The 21,477-nt window shown below is 38.3% G+C and overlaps 2 protein-coding genes across 2 annotated transcripts; one reads left to right on the top strand and one right to left on the bottom strand.

The window, feature by feature from the left end:
- Positions 1–332: 332 nt before the first annotated feature.
- Positions 333–16,945, bottom strand: abcb7 (ATP-binding cassette, sub-family B (MDR/TAP), member 7). The gene is made up of 16 exons (XM_077732330.1): positions 16,741–16,945; positions 15,535–15,618; positions 15,385–15,462; positions 14,464–14,583; positions 13,654–13,786; positions 11,743–12,011; positions 11,085–11,173; positions 10,876–10,963; positions 8,717–8,891; positions 8,427–8,584; positions 6,447–6,610; positions 6,182–6,311; positions 5,221–5,392; positions 4,014–4,117; positions 3,445–3,552; positions 333–1,639 (listed from the first exon to the last, which is right to left on the bottom strand). Exons 1-16 carry the CDS (start codon positions 16,924–16,926, stop codon positions 1,421–1,423), a joined length of 2,277 nt encoding a protein of 758 aa, XP_077588456.1. The 5' UTR covers positions 16,927–16,945; the 3' UTR covers positions 333–1,420.
- A 415-nt stretch (positions 16,946–17,360) lies between these two features.
- Positions 17,361–21,342, top strand: uprt (uracil phosphoribosyltransferase (FUR1) homolog (S. cerevisiae)). Its single transcript, XM_077732331.1, has 8 exons — positions 17,361–17,601; positions 17,687–17,947; positions 18,181–18,223; positions 18,304–18,373; positions 18,770–18,832; positions 19,102–19,263; positions 19,818–19,916; positions 20,859–21,342. The coding sequence occupies exons 2-8, from the start codon at positions 17,712–17,714 to the stop codon at positions 20,963–20,965; spliced, it is 780 nt and encodes a 259-aa protein (XP_077588457.1). The 5' UTR covers positions 17,361–17,601; positions 17,687–17,711; the 3' UTR covers positions 20,966–21,342.
- Positions 21,343–21,477: the final 135 nt, after the last annotated feature.

Below are 21,477 nucleotides of genomic sequence, written 5' to 3'. Positions count from 1 at the left end.
GTAATAATAATAATAATAATAATATACTTACTATTATGACCATCTTAATGCTAAAATCTAATAGAAGACCATCATGCATATTCTATTGTAAATTACAGCTAAATTTTCCATTTTTTGAGTTTACCGTACACACTACAGCCTCACTTTTTGTAATGCTTTGATGAAACAATAAATCTTAAGGTTTAAATTGCAACAGAAACAAATCATTAAATGTTTGTCTTACCAGCATTGTGTCAAGAGCAAATTGCAAAGCAATTATACACATTTCATAAAAAAAAGTACCAGACAGTTATTGTCATCACAGAACAAGTAATCAAACACAACAAGATGGGTTCATAAAAGAAAATCTTTCCATTTTATTAATAGAAACAAGACAATCAGGGATTCAAGCAAAAAAAAAAAAAATGTGCGTATGACAAACAAACCAGCCCTCGGAAAATGAGGACATACATGTCAGGTATTTAAATATTAACATTGACGTAAAACGTTCAACATTTTCTGATCAATTCGCATAATTGCCTGCAGTTAAAAATGACAAACACGACTCTCGTCAAAATAGCTGCATCAAGGCTCGACCATATTACTGCAAAATGTTCCCAGAGGAGGTCTCGCAACGTTGGCTCACACTGTGGTGAGAACCATTCATCATTCATTAGACGCTCATCGTGGTTTCTGCAGTGTTATTTTTACACCCATGCATCTGTGACATTCTGTTAATTCGCTCGGGAGGCAGTTTTGTAAGCTCATGACTCTCAACATTCACCTGTAGTTGACGCATTGAAGGGGACAATTGGAATTCTTTGAAATTTCACCCAAGCCTGTGACATTTCAGGCATAACTCTGCAAGAAGACTAAGCTCCATTTGAAGATACAGTTCTGACTTCTCGCCACGTATAAATATATATTCAGAAACCCTCATTAAAAAGAGACTAGAGTTAAATTAATCTAAAAAACAATCTCTGAAATCAAGCCGTCCAAAGCGTGCCAGTATGAAAACATATGTGCATCAATAGAAGGAATCTGTTTTGAGTGAGACCTAAAGATGTCAAAGATTCAGGATAACTGAGATGAGGAAGTGGTTGTGACCATGTTGTTGAGCAGATGTCTAGATTGCACGTATGTGATACACAAGGTCTCTTCTTCTTGGCATTATCTGTAGAAACTGACATATAGCTGTGGACGTCATCCATTTGCCTGTGCTGTGCTCCTTCGCTTGGCCAGCGAGCGAGAGCTTTTATTGAAATGAGAAGGAGAATCGGGAGGAAAAAAGGGAAGCATGGCCGCACCACCAGGCTTGGCAGTGATGCAAAATGGGGCCGCATCCCCCCACTTTCTCCTCCTCAAATACCAAGCAGACTGGGGACTCCAGCCCGGGCCATCTGTGTTGGGACGGTGACGAGAGTTGGAGATGACAGCTTTCTCAGCAGGAGCAGTTCCCACAGCCTTTCACACTGTTGAGGATCTCCTCCTGCAGTTTCTTCCTCTCTTCCTCCTTCTGGGAGAGGCGCTCCGGTGGTGGCTTTCTGGGCAACTTATTGGCATTCAGGGTTTTGCTGTTCTGGGTGTTCCATAGGTCGGCGTACAAGCTGCCCGGCATGCCCAAGAGTGTTTCGTGGTCGCCACGTTCTTTCACTTTACCCTGCCCCATCAGGACATGACAGAGACACCGACGGAAAAAAATAATAAAAGAAACCCATGTTTGGTCAAAACAAAATGGCTGACAACACACGCAATCTCCAAAATATGCTCTAACGGGTAGAGATTTAATAATAATCTCTTCATGACCACCAACACTGACCACATACTCTACAGAGTGCCAGCTCCCCCCCTTCTAGGATCCCTTACGCCTCCTGAACAACTGTTGCATTTTCTCACACAAAAACACTGACTCACAAACACATACACATATACACACATGCACACACACAGTACACACACAGTACACACGCCTCCCACACATCTCAACACAAACGAAGGCACCCCCTTCCCCCCAGCTCCCATGAGCATGCAGAGGTGTCGGTATTATCTTTAGTGAGCCCGAGATAAGCATGTGACCGCTCGCCCGCTTTTTAATGAGCACCCCGGGCGGTCCTCTGCCAGCGACACCTGAAAACTCCATGGCGACATCACACACAAAACATGCCTCCTTGCCACGACCCTCTGATCCCCGCCATCTGACTCTGGAAACACGGTTAGCGCACATGCTCTCTCACGGGGAGCTGTTCAAAATGAGGCCCTCATTTCATCTACGCTGGGAAAATGTCACTTGACTGCGAATACCTTTCATATTGATGCTCTTCGACTAAGACCACAAGTGATTCCAAGCACTATATATGCATGTCGCAGTACTTTTTTTTCATTTCACTTGACTGTTCCTTGAAAATCCGGGTTATAGAGAGATGAATCCATAGTATCAACATTGGCTGATGGGTAGAAGGGAGGGGGGATTCTCCAATAAACCAATAGAGATCACTACAATGGTGGAGGTAGTGACCGAGGAGCATATTTATAAACTCACTTTTCTTCTGAAAATTATCTCACCAGTGATGCAAATTTGTATACATTTGTATACACCAAAAGCACATAGCTCTCACAGCCTCTGCTTCTTTTCCACCCACCTATCAGAAGCAATGCTAAATATTGATTTATTTATCATATTTTTAAATTTTACAGTACCCTCATAATGTATGTAACCTATTTTTTTTAAATTACAATTTTTTTAAGGGAAATTAATATTATTTTACCCCAATTTTTAAAAAAATATTACATTTGACATCTTAATTTTGTTATCATGATAATTTTTCTTAATGTTTTTCTGTGGAAAAACTGACATTGACTAATGCCTATTGGGATTTTGATGATTGGCTTCCTTCCAACACAAAATGATGGTGGAACAATAGAAGTTTCTGCTGATTTGGTTAGTTCATATGCTCGCTGATCAAAACAATCAGTGAACTGTGGGATATGCACTATAATTAATGTGTATCTAAAAAAAATGTTGATGCGCACGATATTTCCCTGTAAGAATATAGTAAGTATTTAAAACAAACTGTTAAATTCTCAATATTAGCAGCGATAATAGGGAGAAGGTCATGTAAGTGTCAAAGTCATTCAAGATGTGCTAATTGGACCGATTCTTAATCTAAAAATTGTAGTGTTATAGTTACAATTAACTTTTTTTTTCCACTGACCTATCCTGTTTTGTGTTTACTTATTGGGATGGAAGTTCTGTCCATATAAAGGAATTGTTTTAGTGCCTTCTTGAAGCATATTTTTGCTCAAAAACCATACCATCATGAGATCTTAACCTAATCAAACCATAGCCAACTCCTGCAATTGTGATAATGACACAGCAATCTCGTTTTCAAACGTATTGATCAGTTGAAATGGAAAAAAAAATAACACTAATGGCAAAGAGTGTAAAGTAAATAAATGAAGATGTACCTCACTAAGCACAATGATCTCGTCGGCGTCTACGACGGTAGAAAGGCGGTGAGCAATGAACACTGACGTCCTTTCTTTCACCATCTCCTTCATTGCGCTCAAGATAGTCTGAAAGGCCAAGCATCATTTTTTTTCTCTTTAGTAACCTGATAGGTTTCCAAGAAGCAACACATGAAAAGAAACCCTAGATGCAATTATTTCACAAAAACCACAAGGGGGTATTAGCTCATCTTATATGTTAATTCAGAAACACACACACACACACACAGCGAAAGTAAATCTAAATTAACATGATCTACGGTGTTGTTCTTCACCCTCCAAAGCAGAAATGGTGCACTGAACTTTCTCATTAAATGTAACATTTACACAGACTGGGGGTGGGGAGAGGTTGGTGGGGGTTAAAGCCGTGCTGGAGCTTAAAGAAGAGGAAACAGCGGCAGGTGGCAAGGGGGAATAAGTGCAGTGGTGTGTGAATGAGGGGGGGGTGTCACAGTCATGCAGAATTATCACGTGAACCTTTGGCAGGTGACTGAGTGGGTGTTTGTTCTGTTAAATATGTATGCATGCACCTCTTCTGTGATGGAGTCCAGAGACGATGTGGCCTCATCATACAGGAGAATGGGCGTATTTTTCAGTATGGCACGGGCGATGGCGACACGCTGCTTCTCCCCGCCTGAAAGCAAACAATGGATGCCATGAAACAATGCAAGCAGACCTCAGCGGGTAGGTACGGAATAAGAAGTGAAAAGGTCTCCCCCTGCCCTCATTGGATAATCACCTCAAGCAGAGTAAAAACGCACCGCAGCAACCATTCAGCATGACGGGTACAAGAAGACTTTTATTTAATTGTGAAGAAAAATCGGCAGGAGACTTCTGCCTCTGTTTCTGACTCAGCCTTTGTTACATGCAGGCTGTGTGTGTGTGTGTGGCCTTTTGAATATAAGCGACTTTTAGAGACATTATAAAACACTGTCAGCAATAGGGGATGTTTAAAAGACGTTGGAAGTCCAGACGGCCGCCGCAGCAGTATTCTTTACTTTGTTCAACTAAAATAGATAACAATTGACTACATGTGAAAATGGAAAGAAAATTGGACATAAAATAGGAGTTTAGTTCACTCATAGGTGTCAAACTATCATTTTGCTTGCAAAGACAATCACTTGCATCAACTTTGTTTCTCACCAGAATATTTTTTTAGTCGTAAATCAAAGACCGAGGACACCCAAAAGAAAGATAGAATATGTATAAAGAGGCAAAAAGCTGAAAACCAAACTAGTACCCCCCTAAAACAAATGAATTGTACAAAATGTCTTTGTATTAATATTAAAAAGGAACAAACATATCTAAGCCAAAACATGATTAATGAATTATTTAGTGTTGGGTCTCTCAATTCTTTTAAAAAGTACAAGTGTAAAAATAAGTATCTTTAAAAAAAAAACTTGTTAAATTGAAGTAATTAATAAGAAAGATAGGAAGGTCATAAACTTGGGGGAAAAAAGCATTCTGTGAGCATGACCTTGTTTTTAGCAATTATCTTCAAAGATACTTGACTTCAAATTTCAAGGACTTTAAGAACTAATAATTGATTTTTAAGGTAGTATTGTCCAAAATATGTGCTGTAACATTTAACTATTATTACATCAGATTTGTTAAGTCATATCTGGATAATGTAACATAATGGCAGACATATTTATAAGGGAATAACATTAGATTTTTCAAGTTAGAGGCAGTTTTAATGGAAAATATAAAATAAATAAAAACAGTGATGCAGCATACCTGACAGCTTGAGGCCTCGCTCGCCAACTTGTGTGTCATAACCATGTGGCATCCTGAGGATGGCGTCATGGATGCCGGCAAGACGAGCTACACGGTAAACATCTTCCGGTGTGGCATTGATGTTCCCATACTGTAGGTTGTAGAAGATGGTATTGTGGAAGAGGACGGCATCCTGACAGCAGTGAAAAGATGTTAATAAATAAATAAAAAAAATGGAAATCTCACAATGTTGTTACTGTTGCAGGGATGGGAACACAAAAAGTGTAAATGTAGAGAAGAGACAAAGGTAGGAGGGAAGAAAAAGTAGTATACAAATGACAAAAACATTGCACCATCTGTTCAGATTAGTTTCTGAACACATTGCATGCAAAACTAAGTGGAATTGAAATGGATTCTTGAATGTTAAGATGTATAAAAGGTAAAAATACCTTTTGAAAGTGTAAGTAAGACTTATAGACCCTAAATGTGTAATTAGAGGGTGGTTTTTATTTTAAATTCATCATTCATACTGGATTATATTAGCTATAAATCTGTAAAAACTGTGAACAACAATGTTAAACTGTTTTTTTCTCTTCAGTTCCATATATGTTTTGGGGGAGGCTGAAACAGCACCCAAATTAGGATGTATTTGGATTTAAGATGTTTTGTTACCACTTCCCCACTGAATAAGAATTTGAGATCCAAGAATAAATCTCCATCACCACCATGTAATTTGTCAAATTAGCGACCATTGTTTTCATAGTGCATGTCGATAGGACTTGTAGGGTGTTTTCAAGTCTCATTTTATCAACCGTAATTGGCAATTTTGTTAATCATTCAGATTTGGCAGGGTGCTAAAAAGCACTTTTCTACTTTATGTGGTGCCAAATTTCCAATCCAATGTTTCCACCAAAGAAACTTGGAAGTGGGGTGCATATTGATAAATCCAATGTTCTTTGTGTTTGACTGATTCAATGCAGACCTGCGGTACGATCCCCAAAGCCTTCCTCAAGCTCTCCAGGCTAACGTCTCTGATGTTCTGGCCTCCGATGTAGATGTTTCCCCGCTGGGGCTCATAAAAGCGGAACAGCAGTCGCACAATTGTGCTCTTCCTGAAAGCAGAAATGGGACCAATCATCAGCAGTGGCATTCTTAATGCTCCAATTGATGACAGCGGGTGGAGATTGTCAGCGTATGCACTTGTCGGACATCCATAAAGGTTTGACAGTGTATTCCTGCTGGCTTACCCGGAACCACTGCCCCCGACTATGGCCACCTTCTTCCCAGCGGGTACCTCGAATGTCACCCCATTCAGAACTTTTTGGCCTTCAAGGTACTCAAAATATACATCTTCAAAGCGGATAGTGGACTCCAGTGGTGTGACACTTAAAGGTGGGGCCAACTCCTTCTCCTGAATAAAATCACAAAAACATCGATTGTCATTAGATCTGATCTTGTTTTTTTGTGTTTTTTTTTCAATACCGATGCAATATTGAGTATTTTCATAGCAATTGCGCACTACTTTCGTCTTCTCTGCGCAGCAGCAATCATATGGCGTGCAGTAAATAAAATCCAAACATTATTATTATTTTTTTTTTTGCATTAGCTCTATCCAATAGCAATATCTATAGCAAAAAGTGATGCAACCAGTACATTTTGCACATGATTTACTGCAGTTTTTTTTTACAAAATGACCGTATCTGACGCTCACACACGTGTGCATTAGACATACTTTTTTTTTTTTTTTAGACAAAACTCCATTCAACAACTTGCAAAGATGGATAATGGTGAGGAAAATCAAAAGATTTAAGTGGTCTTTTAAAAAAAATTAATAGATTTTTTCGCGTTTTAGACATGACTGACAGATCAATACGTGTAGAAACCTTCGGCACACAATGGGCTCGGCTCTCAGCATAGCATTGATATAAAGTCAAGGTCAGTTGCCAATAAAGCTCTGTCCTCACACAGAGACTGAAAAGCTCTTCTGCACAAACTATTAGCAACATAATCATCCAAAAGCCTGTAGTAAAAATTTTTTTTAAAAAAGCAGAGTTTAAAAATGCACGCTTTTCCTTTCCAAAAAAGTCAGAGCTGTTTGCAGCAAGATTGCGGATAGAATGAAGATGAATGACACCACAATCACTCTCTGCCAATTAATACAAACAACTCACAGTCCATTAGGACAAACAAATTAAGATGTCGGCCCTTCCACGTGAAGGAAAACAAAAATGTATTTTGTCCAATAGTTAAACGGGTGGGGTGGATTATTTTAAGTACTTAATTAAAGTGTTCAAAAGAATGCATTATGCGCTCAGTCAATAATGGCCTGCTGGGTTGTGCCATTCTCTGAGGAATCACAATTAAAATAAATAATGCAATTACAGCCCAGACACATCCGTGGCGCTGAGACACGGAGAGCGGGCAACAGGGACACATCTGCACTAAAGTGGACGCCTCTACTGCGAGATGGGCTGTCAAGATGTTGAAAATAACTGACGGCCACTCAGACGCGAGGGGAAAAAAAAAGGGCGTGCACTTTTTAAATGGAATCTGCATTGATGGTGCTTGAATGGTAAACATCGATGTATTTTAAGTGCACTTGCAACGTGCCAGGATTGCAAACAAATGGGGAGAAGGTATGCAGGCTAATAAATGCTTTTCTCAGATCAATTGTAAGTAGTTTTGAAGAACTTTCAAAAGGATTTCCCAAGTTCATTCTACATCTTTCCGCAGAGGTTCATTGTGTTGTACCATCTTTTTATCTATCCCATGTTTTGATTGCAATTGTGCCACTGGGTGGTGGAAAAAAACTATCAAGGCAGATAGTATGAATGTACTAATATTATGGCACAATTAAAATAAGATCAGTGAAGTCACAATTTGCCAAGGTAGAAGAGTGCTTAGCAGATCCATCTTAGAATTCTGTTAAAATCCTGGCTATGGCATTCATGTGTGGAAGTGACATGCTTTTCCTCTTTGTAGTAGATTATCAGTCATAGATATTTGGTTTCCCTCTACATGCGTGGTAAATTCATTTCATACAAAGAATAGGGACAGTACAGAATATTTCTTTCTAAAAGTTTTCTTCCTCATGACAGAAAACTTGAGGACCTTGTTTAGAGTATTTAGCTTGACTGTATAAAAGTATTGAGGGATACAACAAAAATATCATTTAAATAAAATAGGCAATATAGAGCAAAAAATGTCAAGCTGACACAGTTATTTACCTTAATGTTGGTGTCAATACTGAGCAGTGTGAAGAGTGTATTCATGTCTATAAGAGCCTGCCGGGTCTCTCTGTACACTGTGCCCAGAAAGTTTAGAGGGAGGGAGAGCTGGAAGAGCAGGCCATTCACCATCACTAGGTCACCCACCGTCATTGTACCTAAATGGGAGCAACACCAATAAATATTCTACGTCTTAGAAATGAATATCATAAGCATAGGAGAGAAAAAAACATAAGCACACTCAAATTGGAAATAGGCAATATGATGAAAATGACCAGAGTATGACCCACCTGCTGCAATGCCCTTGCTAGCCAGCACCATGATCCCGGTGAGACCGACACTGAAGATGGCACTCTGGCCAAAGTTGAGCATTGCAAGTGTGTTGGTGGTTTTCAATGAGGATGACTCGTAGCTTTTCAGAAAGGAATCATACTTCTCGGCTTCGTAGTGCTCGTTGTTGAAGTACTGGAAAGGAAATACAAAGAGTTGGGAATGTGTGTAAATTAAAAGGGACAAGGATAGTGTGGTAGAAATTGTTGGAGGTTTAGGAACAATAGAATGCAGTGTCAGACACACTAATATCAAAGGTGGATTTGAGCTCAGTGACCACTCTAAGTAGTCTCTGGGTCTCAGTTGGCCTCTAAAGCACTTCATGTTTCTATTTAGATAACCTTTTAAAATTGAAAAGACTAATGTAACAAAATCAATTCCACATCTAAAGAAAAAAAAGCTTTAATAAAGTCCAATAATCTTAAAGAGTAACAACTCTAAAGATATATAATTTGCAAATTTAAAAAAAAATTACATCATCCCTCTTTTTTTTCCCACTCAAACTCTGGACATACATTAATGGGGGCTTAACATCTCCCAATAGAGAACCTCTAAGTGCTGATCTGCACAAGCAGCAGTAATTTTGATGGAAACTTCCAGTTATCATTTTAGGTCGATTCATCAAGAATCTGCTGGAAGCAAATTTCTTAAATACAGTAATAAAAACTGTTAAAAAGCTATTATAACAAGTTCATTTCTGCTCTCTCCTACCAATTACCTATAAATTGACAATCATTCCATTTATTTAGTTGCACTGTTGTTTTTTTCAGCTAAGGAAAAGTGGGCGATTTGCTTTATAACTACCGACTGTGTAGCTACGGACACGGTATAACTGATAAAATGGGCAAAAGTGGTGCTGTGGGGGGTAGCGAGAGGAAAAATGTGGTGCATGAAGAACAAATACAAGCAACGGAGAGAAGGCACCATGTTCAGGGTTCTCATGGAAGCCCTTTGTGAAAGTGGAACGGATTTTTGAGTGGGTGGAGATCTAATTACATATGCACTCACAGCTCTGAGTGATGCTAAATTCAGCCACATTGACACAGATGATACAAAATAACAGAACAAAATGTAAAAGGAAAACAGTATGCAAAAAAAAAATACTGCAAAGGAAACAACATGGGTACCAAAATATATCCGGAGAAATGAACGAGAATCCTAAAGGAGGCCGCTTGAGAGGTGATTTGTTTGTGGATGTACATATATACTGGAGATTGGATGTGATCCCCAAAGTTTATTTTTAATTATAAATGAATAATGAATGTTGAAGCATTCTCATTTAAAATGCTGTTGTTTTCGATCGCTTGAATGCATCCCCGTGTTATAAGCGTAATTAGTAGTGGGACAGTGCAAGATGGGTGTTGCATGTCATGATAAGTACTGTAATGTGGATAATATCCAAAAACAGCAATCAATCATGACCAGAAATATGGATTTATCTAATCAAGCTTATTACAACCTCTGTAGATATCATAAAGATTGCGTCCACATTTTAGATTTAGGGACGTAATGCAATTGTTTTTTTTTATTAAGCGCTTATCAATAGCAAAAAAGGCCGGTGTCTGAAAAAAATTGATAAATTATTGATCAGTGGTAATTAAAATGTGCACGGACAGATCTACGCAATCCAACTTCAGCCTTTGAAAATATCATAACAATGACAGTAATATTTTTTAGTTTATTGACGTTTTTTAATGATTTTAGACCGTGTTGTGTCAATGATGTTCCACTGGTGAAGAGTATTGTTCGTGGGCTTACAAATAGCAGATATTTAATAGGAAATAAGGACATTATTAAGCGAATAAATAGTCATTTTGAAGTTCATGTTTGGAATATGGACACCAACAAACTGGGGAAGCACATAATTCATAGAATGGTGATTTAGGGAGTGCACTAGTTAAATGCAGTAGAAATTACTTGGAAATGCTTAATATAATTTTACCTTTTCATAATTCTCAATCGTATGCGCAATACATGGTATCTAAGAAAAAAATGGTGGGTGAAATTGATACTGCCAGGTAAAAAAAGGGAGAAGAAAAAGACAAATACAAAGAGGAAAGAATCAGGAGGAACTGAAAATAGGGTTGAGGTGCAGAGGTGCGCGTGTATGTGATCTCACCTTAACGGTCTCGTAATTAAGGAGAGAGTCAATAGCTGCATTGCCTGCTTCGTTGTCGGCTTTGTTCATTTCTATGCGAAAACGAGTTCTGTGTGAAAAAGCACATGGCGATTTTGCCATTGTAGCATTGGTAAAAGTAATCATCCTGTAAATGAATTGTTCTAAATCTGCACTCATTAGTATGCTTGTGCTATAACTTATTAACATACCTCCACTGCGTCATAAGAATGGTAAAAGCTGTGTATGCGCCTAATGTGCCCAAGGCCACGGCCGTGAATTCTCCACCAAACCTGTAGAACTGCATGGAGAAAAAAAGAAGGTAGAAACAAACCGTTTTATAATTCACAACTTAAACCAAGTCAATGAAGAACTTCAGGCTGCAATACTGGCATCACCACAACTCCACTATGAAGTAGAATATTACAAATAGCAGGGAAACTACAAGAACTAATTGTACTAATGCGTTCGCTATTTGAGCAATGAAGTCTGTCCTCATTACATCTATAAGCTGACATTATGGTTGTGGGTAATAATAAGGCAAAGCTACAGACGAAAAGGTCCTCTAGTCCCTAAGTGAGTGCGTGCGCATGAAGTGTATAGGCATACACTAGAGAAGGACATTTAACTGCAACAAAGCTTCAGGCTTCTAGACTGGTGCTAATGGGCTCCAGGTTGACTACCCTAAGGAAAATGAGGATTCATCTAATGAAAATGAGACATCCTAGAATTAATATCCTGACTATTTGCTGCAAAGTATGGCAATATGATATAAAGTGCCATGTACTGGTATTACGAGAGATCTACACAAAGAGGTTACATTGCTTTTTGATAGTATTTGACAAAGAAACAGCCCAAAACAAATCTCACCAGGATGGCACTAACGAGTCCCATCTCAAAGAATGTTGGGCCCAGATTGAAGATGAGAGCACTCAGGACAAATGAGATGCCTCGGGTGCCACGGTCGATGGCCTTGGACAGTGCTCCTGTTTGGCGGCTAAGATGGAAGCTCAGATCCAGATTGTGCAAGTGGAGAAAGACGTTCTTGGCGATGCGACGGATAGAGCTCTGGGCCACCTTGCCGAACGCCATGTTCCGAAGCTCGTTAAAGAAAGCGGCACATGCCCTTGACAAACCATCTGAGACAAGTAAAGACAAAGCAGAGAAGTTGAAATTGAAACAAGGTTGGCATTTGTCATCAAGATTTTTTTTACCAGTACCTCTGCTCAACAAAAGGAGACAATAAAAACAAAATGCAGAGTATAGAAAACATTTTTTTAAAATGTTAAGGACATAAAGTGCAAAACTTTGTTTAAAAATATTTTTAGATTTATATCTGGTATATACATTTAATCTATTTGTGCTGTCAGCAAAGTATTGACTACACATAGAAACTCTTTCATTAACTACTCTATTGAATAACTGCTTACTAGATAACTCAAGGTATTATTATATCAATTGCAATTAAAAATAAACTCAAATTAATCAATAAAACAGGTCAATTTTAACTACACTGACCACCAGATGGTGGTCATTTTGGTATCCAGGGTACTGTAGTTACAATTTAAAGCCCTGGCTCACACTAACCACCTCAAAAACTAAGGAAACAGGTCAACAACCTTTGTTTTCTTCCAATAACTAATATTTTCCATAAAGGAACTTAATGGATAAGACGATTGCCGACCTCCCACTACAAATGGACTGGACAATTTCCGTAATTGAAACATGATCGATCAAAGCCAATCATCAAAGTCTAAATAGATTTCTTGGCCTCCTGCTATCCATTGGCAATAAATGATTTAATACAGTACAGCGACAAAATAAGACATCTAGGGAAAAGTCATTGTGACAAATATGCAGACGTCAGAATTTGAATGGCACCTTGTGCTCTTAGGGTGATTTCACAATACATAGCTTGTCTTATGGGATCAGAGATGGGTAGTAATTTCTCTGTCTGCCCATCTTTGTGGTGTAGTAATGTGGCGTTAAATAGAAATGCTCATCAAATGAACAATGTGTCCACATGTGACAAAGGGAGGATGAAGACTGGCCAGTATTTCAGCCAAATTACACACCCTGCCAGAAAAACCAGCCCAGAATGTTGCATGAGGGGTGCAAAAAAAAAAAAAAAAAACACAATTCCATTGTGGAAGAAGGGTCCCATACATTGTTCCTTGTGATCCTAATTCCTGCCGTCTGGAATCTTGTTCATGTGCACCAATTATTCACCAAGCACTGAGCAAGACCTAAATGGGCTCATTAAAATAAGTGGCTACAGGGCTGAGTGTATAAAAGCTGATCTCACTCAAGTGTGGAGAGACTTGCAGTAGTCATATACCACTATTTTCCTTATATAGTATTTATGCTTTTCATGCGCACCTAAGAAAAAAAGACACCTCCACCTTACCCCTAATTATATTCAAGGTGTATGAAAGATAGGCATAGAATGAAGCACACACAATTGGCCTCTGTCAAAAAGCCAACATAAGGTAAAAATAAAAGTGCCTGTTTGCTTTAGAAAAAAAATGATGGACCTTTCTGTATGCCTGGACAAGTAATGCATTGAAGATTAGCAGTACGTACAGTATATGACCAATATATAGGTGAAGTTGAAAATACAAACGTAATGGGGGGGGGGGTGGGATAAAAAACAAGTCAGGATTTGTGGCACAGCATTCATGTGAGAGTGTCGCCAAAGGTCAGCCCGGAGATAATAGGCAGTCTCATCATGCCCTCTGATGAGCACGGCACCTGCTAGTGCAACATAAGTCAGAAACTCACAGCCAATCAGCATGGCCGTTGCCATGGTAGCCACAGTGCTTGCCGCATCGTTCAGGTTCAGCATGTGTCCCGACATCTGGTTAAGCTCGTCCACTGCATACTTAAACATGAAGGGAACTGTCACATTGGTGATCTGGGAATGAGGAGAAGAGAAGAAAACATTTCAAAACCAAAAAGCCTCAACATGTAGGCAGCCCCGAGTCATATTTTTATCATCAAACTAGTTAAGGTGAGATGAGTCCAAGTTTAACGACAAACATTACGGTCATGATGGCTGTCCATAAAACTTAATCAAGGAGAAAGTCTGATCATCAAATATATTAAAAGAATAGCACCATCATGTACAATTGTAGTACTCCAAGGGATAAAATAGCTGCCTTAATGTAAAATGTAATTCTACTTATTTGTCACATTGCTCAAAATGTATTGTTATCCTCCGATAGTGCACTCAATTAACTTATGGATAAAAACAACCGATGTACTTTGACATAGACAAAATAATTGCATAAAAAAACAACAACTTTGAAAGCAAAAACATGCATTGAATGAAAACAATGACATTCACATTAAAAGCTCTTATGCAGTAACATTTGCCCCCTACTGTTTCTTCTTGAAAAACACATGGTAAAACGAAAACAATAAATGTCTATTTTTTTGTGTGCGCCCAAGACAGAAGCTGTAAAACAGCTGCATCAAAACAAAAGGAATTTTGAGTACATTCCTTTTCTATTACATAGTGGTGCATCTTGAATTGAATTCATATTTTGAAATGTGACAATTTCACATGTTGTACCTTTCCATTGTATTTACCTTGGCTGCAGCAAGCAAGCCCAGAGAGACTGCAACACGGGCCCTTAGGTCAGGTCTGTCCTTTGGCCACACATAAGAAAGCATAGCAGACAGAATGGAAGCTGAGTTGACTTCTTTTAACTGTAGAGAAGAAAAAAAACATTCCCTTATTTCGATTGACAACAAGGAATTTAAAATATCACACAAGATAGACCTTTAATGTATGATTTTTCAACAGTACAGTGGAGCATGCAAAATCAAACAACCCTAAAGTGATTGACTACACTTACTTAATATTAGCTTTATTACACTGTAGTTAACTTCCTTCTTGAATGAACACCTGATAATATTAACTCTTACATATGCTTCCATGCTGTTAGACTTCACATTCACATGGAATATTTAATGTCAACCTGGGATCCCTTGAGGACTCTAAAATGAATCAGTAAGCAGAGCTGCCCTGTCTATGAAACACCTGGGCTGTCATCTCATCTGGTACGAGTAGAGCACCCACTCCTGCCAGCAAGTCTATTTCCCCAAGAACGAAGCACACACCTGCCACAGGGACTCCCCAGGGCCAAAGTTGATGCATTAATTCCTCTAATCCATTCAATATGGAAACTCCGCATTGTGCGGCAGTAAATTAATGACCTTGTCCTGAACATCTGCCTTTGACCAAATTCAATTAAGCAATATATGACACTACAAAGAGAGGATTTACACCTACTGCAATTGTGTAGCCTGTCTGTGGAATACAGAGCTCAGGCACAACTGTGCGCACATAATCGACGATAGCACATTTTTTTGCCCATATTTTATGATACAAGATAATCTTTTTTTTAAATGCAATAGTGGCATCCAATTTATATGGAAAAGATAGATCTGAATTACAGAAAAATATAATAAAAATAATAATAATAATAAAAATAAAAAAAATCTCACCACATTTTTGGGGTCTGCAGAAAGATTTCCTCCAGCATTTCCGTGCCAGCATGTTCGTTTGTCTATTGCCTGTAAATGCTGTGGAATAGTTTGTGTCAAAATAGACATGAACATTACACATTGATATTACTTCTTCTCATCTCTACTTACTTTTGTTGCCTCCAAAATGCGCTGACTGCTTTCAGTTGTGTTTGTTTTCCATGTGCTTGATCGTGAGTGTGGCAGGCTGCACAGCTGAAACACATTTTTTTAATGTTTATTTTTGTGGCATGGCTGCCTTTGATAAAAAGCTCATCTCATTAAATGTAACCACATCTGCCTCACAGTTTTTTTTATTGAAACTCTGGCCTTTCTGTGTGATTTTTTGTAGTTATTACAGCTTCATTCCAAATCCCCCAAATACTAAATGTAGTGCAATTATATACCACTGACAAAAAGTACGCAAAGAACATGATCAAGCACACATTTTTTTTGCACAAATACAAGAACAAAAAATTCTTGAAGACTTGATTTTGATGATTTTGTTTTCCCATTTTACAGTTGAAGTGTACCTAGTGTAAAAAAAAAAATCAACGTTTTAAGCAGAATTACTCACACAATTGGCTTCTTCCAAATATGTTTTTTTATATGGGAAGATAAATCAGTTTATACATATAATTACAAAATATTGTCTTGATCTTAAGTTAATGAAGTACTTTATGTGCGTTTTGGCATGCAATAAATGGCTTTGCATCATTTCAAACTGCTGCTTTCATATCAAAACTGAAAGAGATTGCATTCAACTTTCACTTTCAAACTGAGTTACACTTTTAACACATTGGATCTTTGCTCTTCACCAACAATGACATAAGGGGGCAAACACGAGGATCAATAAAGCCCCCCATCCAGCCCCCGAGTGGAACAAACAGCCTTATCAAACATTTAGTGGCTGGGCTGTACATTTCCAACACGTGACGCAAGACTTTACATTAGTTGCCTAACTCAAGCGATCAACAGTATAGAAACCTCGGTTTGTTTTTCCATTCAGCTGTCAAAGTACAAAGTAAAAAAAAACCCTTACATACCGTCAAATCAGTACGATATAAATGTTATAATTCAGTTCTTGAGTGAAAACGTGTCTTCTACTGCAGTTCCAAGTTAGCACTTAGCTATTTGTCTTTGTACTCACCTCCGATTTGCATGACAGCAACATAACACAAATGCACATGTGTATACAATAATATATCCGTTATTACTTCTATTCACGTGTAAGATCGGAAGATATGGACAACTTATTCCATCTCTGTCCTTGCTTGATGGCTGTCACCCCAAAAAGCTCCTTGTACTCTGCAACTCATCATCCCCTTGATAACTTACCAGATAAGAAGTTTGACGGGTGGATCTTGTCCCATTTTCACCATGGCTTCTACTCCATACGTGGTACGAACTTGTCTTATGGAGAACAAACATCAATTTTCGTCTGTGGACGTGTAAGCCACATTTTAGTGACACCAACAGTGGCGCCATGTTGCAACTGTGAAGGAAGGTGCACGGCGTGCGCATACCGGCCGGCTACATCATTTCCGATTTTGTTACCCCTCTTTCACTAAGAGATATCATAAACACACTGGGAAAGATGTCTGATCCGCGATGTGAGTCAAGACGAGCATGCTCGCTTATCGGCCGTTTTGCATCGGGCCATTCAACAAACATTACATAACAGCCAATGGAGCGTGCACATGGAACTCGTTAGGAATTGTTCATTTTGCAACCAATTTCCAAAGGACTGGCGATGGACTTAGATAACTGTATATATAAAAACTAAAACTCTATTTTTGTTCAGCCTGAATCATACCCACGCAAAATACCATTTATTCAAAACATGTTTTTGTTAATAGGTGGAAAATTCAGATAGCTATGCGTATTTTGGCAATGAATATCACGTGACAGCATAGTATTTCTGTTGCAAGATGGCCACCAGCTACTTACGCCACCGACTCCTTATAGTCATCTATCGTTATTAACGTGAGCGCTATGCTGTCACTCGTGTCAAAGCTAGCAAGCGGGTGTTGTTGCGCCATACCGCGATTTGACCGCTAACATCGGGCTAGTTTGACAATATACACCTCGCGATTTGTAAAAGAAACATTGATGAATGTGGTGCCAATAATTTGTGGCATGCGACAGCTGGATTGAGTTGGGAAATTTGCTTTTAGAAAACACAAGTCGCAGCTCAAGGTAAAAGACGTTGTGTGGCCGGATGGTCTTTGTTAAACGGTTGGTTAAGTGCTGGCCCCTCGACTAACTTTGATCCTTTTGCCAGGGAACAACCGGCTCCTTCCCTCAGGATGCCATGCCACAATCAACAAATGAACAATGTAAATCCCGGGCAGGAACACCCAATGAAGCAAGTACGCTTTGCCACAAACAGCAGCAGCAATGTGGCCGCTGTATTGCCCACTAGTGTCGAGGCAGGTGATGCCAGCAGCAGACAACCTTTAAACCAGGACTCACTGGCACCCCAACTCAAACTCCTTCCACTCAATGACCAGATCCGAGAATTACAGACTATTATTAGAGACAAGTGAGTCATTGCTATCTGTAATGATTATCATTGCAATCCACCAATCTCTTCAACAAAATGAATAATTGGTTAACTATTAAGATTTGACTCATCAGAATCAACAATGCAGTATATTACTTACAGTGCCTTTCAACTCAATTAGTAATTACTCCACATTACATATCAGGAGATTTAAAAAATAAAGTTCCATGTGTGAAAGACCTGCTTCATATATTTTTTTCATGTTCTTGTAGGACCACCAGCAGAGGCGATTTTGTGTTTAGTGCCGACCGACTGGTACGATCATTCAGCATCATATTAATAATACAGAGTTTATTTGTGGTTTAATAATCAAATTCACCTATATTGTTCAACAGATAAGACTTGTAGTGGAAGAAGGCCTGAACCAATTGCCTTACTCTGAGTGCACTGTGACCACGCCAACAGGTGAGGATCAAAATGACTTAAGATGCCATTGGTAACAATCAACATACAGTGTATTGAAAACTGCTATTTTGATACACTTTCTCATTATTGCATAGATCTTTCTATGAGGTTCAAAGCTTGAGATGCTCATATTCCAAGTTTGATTTTGAATTTATCATTAATCAAAATGTACAGTAATTCAAATTAACAACAAAAAAACAAGGTTTCCCAGATTTTATACAGTTTCTAATATAATTATCTTCCATTAGTGCGATAAACCTAGTTTAACTCCAGAAATGATACTCTATCTGTTTGGGTGTATTATAATGAAATTTCTTATGCAAACATCCAACGATTTATAAATGATAATAAAATGTGCCCCACATTTTTTTTCATGCCACTGTCTAATATCTTTAGGTTATAAATATGACGGAGTGAAGTTTGAAAGAGGCAACTGCGGTGTCAGCATTATGAGAAGTGGTGAGTTTGAAACACATCTGCAGTGCTACCAAAAAGTGAAACCACTCAACTGCTCACCCTGTCTTATACACTTGAAGGGAACATAAGTCATAAATGGAACAAATGTAGTCGGATTTGACTCATGTCGGCTGCTTCAATGCATCACTGGCCGAACAAAATGAAACAAAGAACTGTCTAAATTCAATTGTTCTCAGTCATTGCACAGGATTTAAACATTTATTTCAAATCAAATTTTGTTCCCTGTTGAGTTCCATGTGTCTTGGTCACAGGTGAAGCCATGGAACAGGGCCTGCGGGACTGCTGCCGCTCTATTCGCATCGGCAAAATTCTCATCCAAAGTGATGAGGAGACCCAGAAAGCCAAAGTTTACTATGCCAAGTTCCCTCCAGATATTTACAGAAGAAAAGTGCTGCTCATGTACCCCATCCTCAGTAAGTGGCAGTACACACACACACACACACACACACACATGCAATGTTCAATGCTGCATTTCATTTTTCCCAACATGAGCTCATGTCAATTATGCCATTATATGTAGTTCAAGTTTTTTTTCTCAAGAATCTCCGTCCACGTTGACCTTCACCACCAAGTCTATATTTCCACTTCACTCAGCCAGACTCACCCTGCTCTGATAAATACAGCTCTTACAGAGGAAATTATACACTACCTAAGCAATGGCCAACCAGGCTGCAGAAAATCATAATGAGAGCTGGGGAAAAATTATCGTTGCATTTCACCACACACAAATGAGGAGAAAAAAATGTATGCTGGTGACCTAGTCAGGTTGAAGGTTTATTTTAATGGGAAACTATTCAAAGGCATTTCAAGTGCACGGGTCACAACCAAAGACCTTTTTGAGATGATAACATAAGCAATTATACTACCACCTGTTTTTATGGTGATGTTATTGTTAACCTGACACATCTTTACAATGTCAAATTTGCATAAGGGCTGTTTTTAGTGTGTTGTTTGTGTGTATTGGCAGGTACTGGGAACACTGTGATTGAAGCTGTGAAGGTGCTGATCGAGCACGGAGTGCAGCCCAGACATATTATCCTCCTCAGCCTCTTCTCTACTCCTCACGGTACGTCAGTACAGCTGCATGTGCTTGTTTTTCCCATTTGCTTTTGTTTACCCAACAAGTCAGTCTTCAATCTCTCTTCTGAGCATCTCCAGCTGATGTGTCATTGCTTTTATTTAAAACGGTAACTGCATTGCTAGGTAGTGACTGCAGTTGGTAATTAGTCCTGAACGACACAATTTCTAAATTAATTAGTAAAGTTCCGCACCAATTTAATAATTTTGCCTGAGGAAAACTCATTATTAAAAACGGTTGAGGTTGCGGTCTTCTTGCACATTATAAAATTCTAATTTTTATGAACTGACTTTTGATTTATTTGCATTTTGATTAACACCTGTATTCAATAAGGTTTATTTCAATATTTCAATCCCTTTTAAACAATGGCAAAAAATGATGATACATTTTAGGTCCACTGACTATTTTACCACAATTTAGTTTTGTTTTGACACGAGAAAACTCTTCTGGAAGAGGTGCGTTCCATTTTTGATTTATGATAGTTAAATTTAATCATCACAGATTTTAGAATATAATTTTTTGTTCCAAGACTTGAGCAAAACCAGTCGAAGAAATAGTGTATTCAATCAGCTTCTAAGAAAATATTGCTTCAGTCAAACTCATTGAAAAAAAATCACAGCATTACCACCAGAGTGTTAATACAGTAAGTGCATCAGTTGTGAGGCATTTCTGGAATTACTGATGGCAAATTGACACTTAAAGTTCTGTATTAACTGTCCATTAAGCATAAATTGTTCATATTTTTAGACTTATCTTTGCTTTTCAGTTGAAAATGGTTCCTATTCTCTTATCCACTTATACAGTTAGATTCCTACAGACCATAAATAAACCACCAACATCCTATTTAAACAGTGACTGACACAGAATGAAAGTTAATGGTGAAGAATGAAAGTGAATAAAATCTGAATGCTTTCACTTTCTTCTCTTTAGGAGCCAAATCTATAATTCAGGAGTTCCCAGACATCACCATACTGGCAACAGAAGTTCACGCAGTGGCGCCAACACATTTTGGACAAAGGTATTTTGGCACCGATTAAATCCAGGACAAACTGAGTAACTTGAGCTTGCAATTGGCGTACATGTGTTTTTTTTGTCAGCTTTATTTAAAAAGATTCTTGTTGTGCCAAATACTTTTTCCTCCTCAAAAAAACAAAAAACAACAACTATTTATGCTATTGATTATTTCTTCTTTTTCACATATGAAGTTAAACAATGCTGAGCCATAATAACATCATTTTATTGTGGCTGCTGCCAGTGGTGATAAAACAAACAATTTATATTTGTAACATTTGTGACGGTACCGACTGAAAGAAACAACCTGAATATAGAAAATATACACCAAAGACCAATTTCAAATGAATCACGTTAGCTTTTGTATATACTGCGTCATGGAATAAAGAAAAAAAAAAGGTTTTTTTATTGTTAGACATCCAGGTTTCTGATACATCAAAAAATATGCATCGCTAACATATTTATAAATATACATGTCACATGATGGAGCAAATTATAGACAATATCCTGCAGCAGCTATGTCTTAACTCATTTTTAG

Source organism: Stigmatopora nigra, chromosome 14 (genome assembly GCF_051989575.1).
Source record: "Stigmatopora nigra isolate UIUO_SnigA chromosome 14, RoL_Snig_1.1, whole genome shotgun sequence".
NCBI lineage: Eukaryota > Metazoa > Chordata > Actinopteri > Syngnathiformes > Syngnathidae > Stigmatopora > Stigmatopora nigra.
The sequence above is the reverse complement of the archived record's forward strand: the minus strand, read 5'-3'. Positions and strand labels throughout refer to the sequence as shown.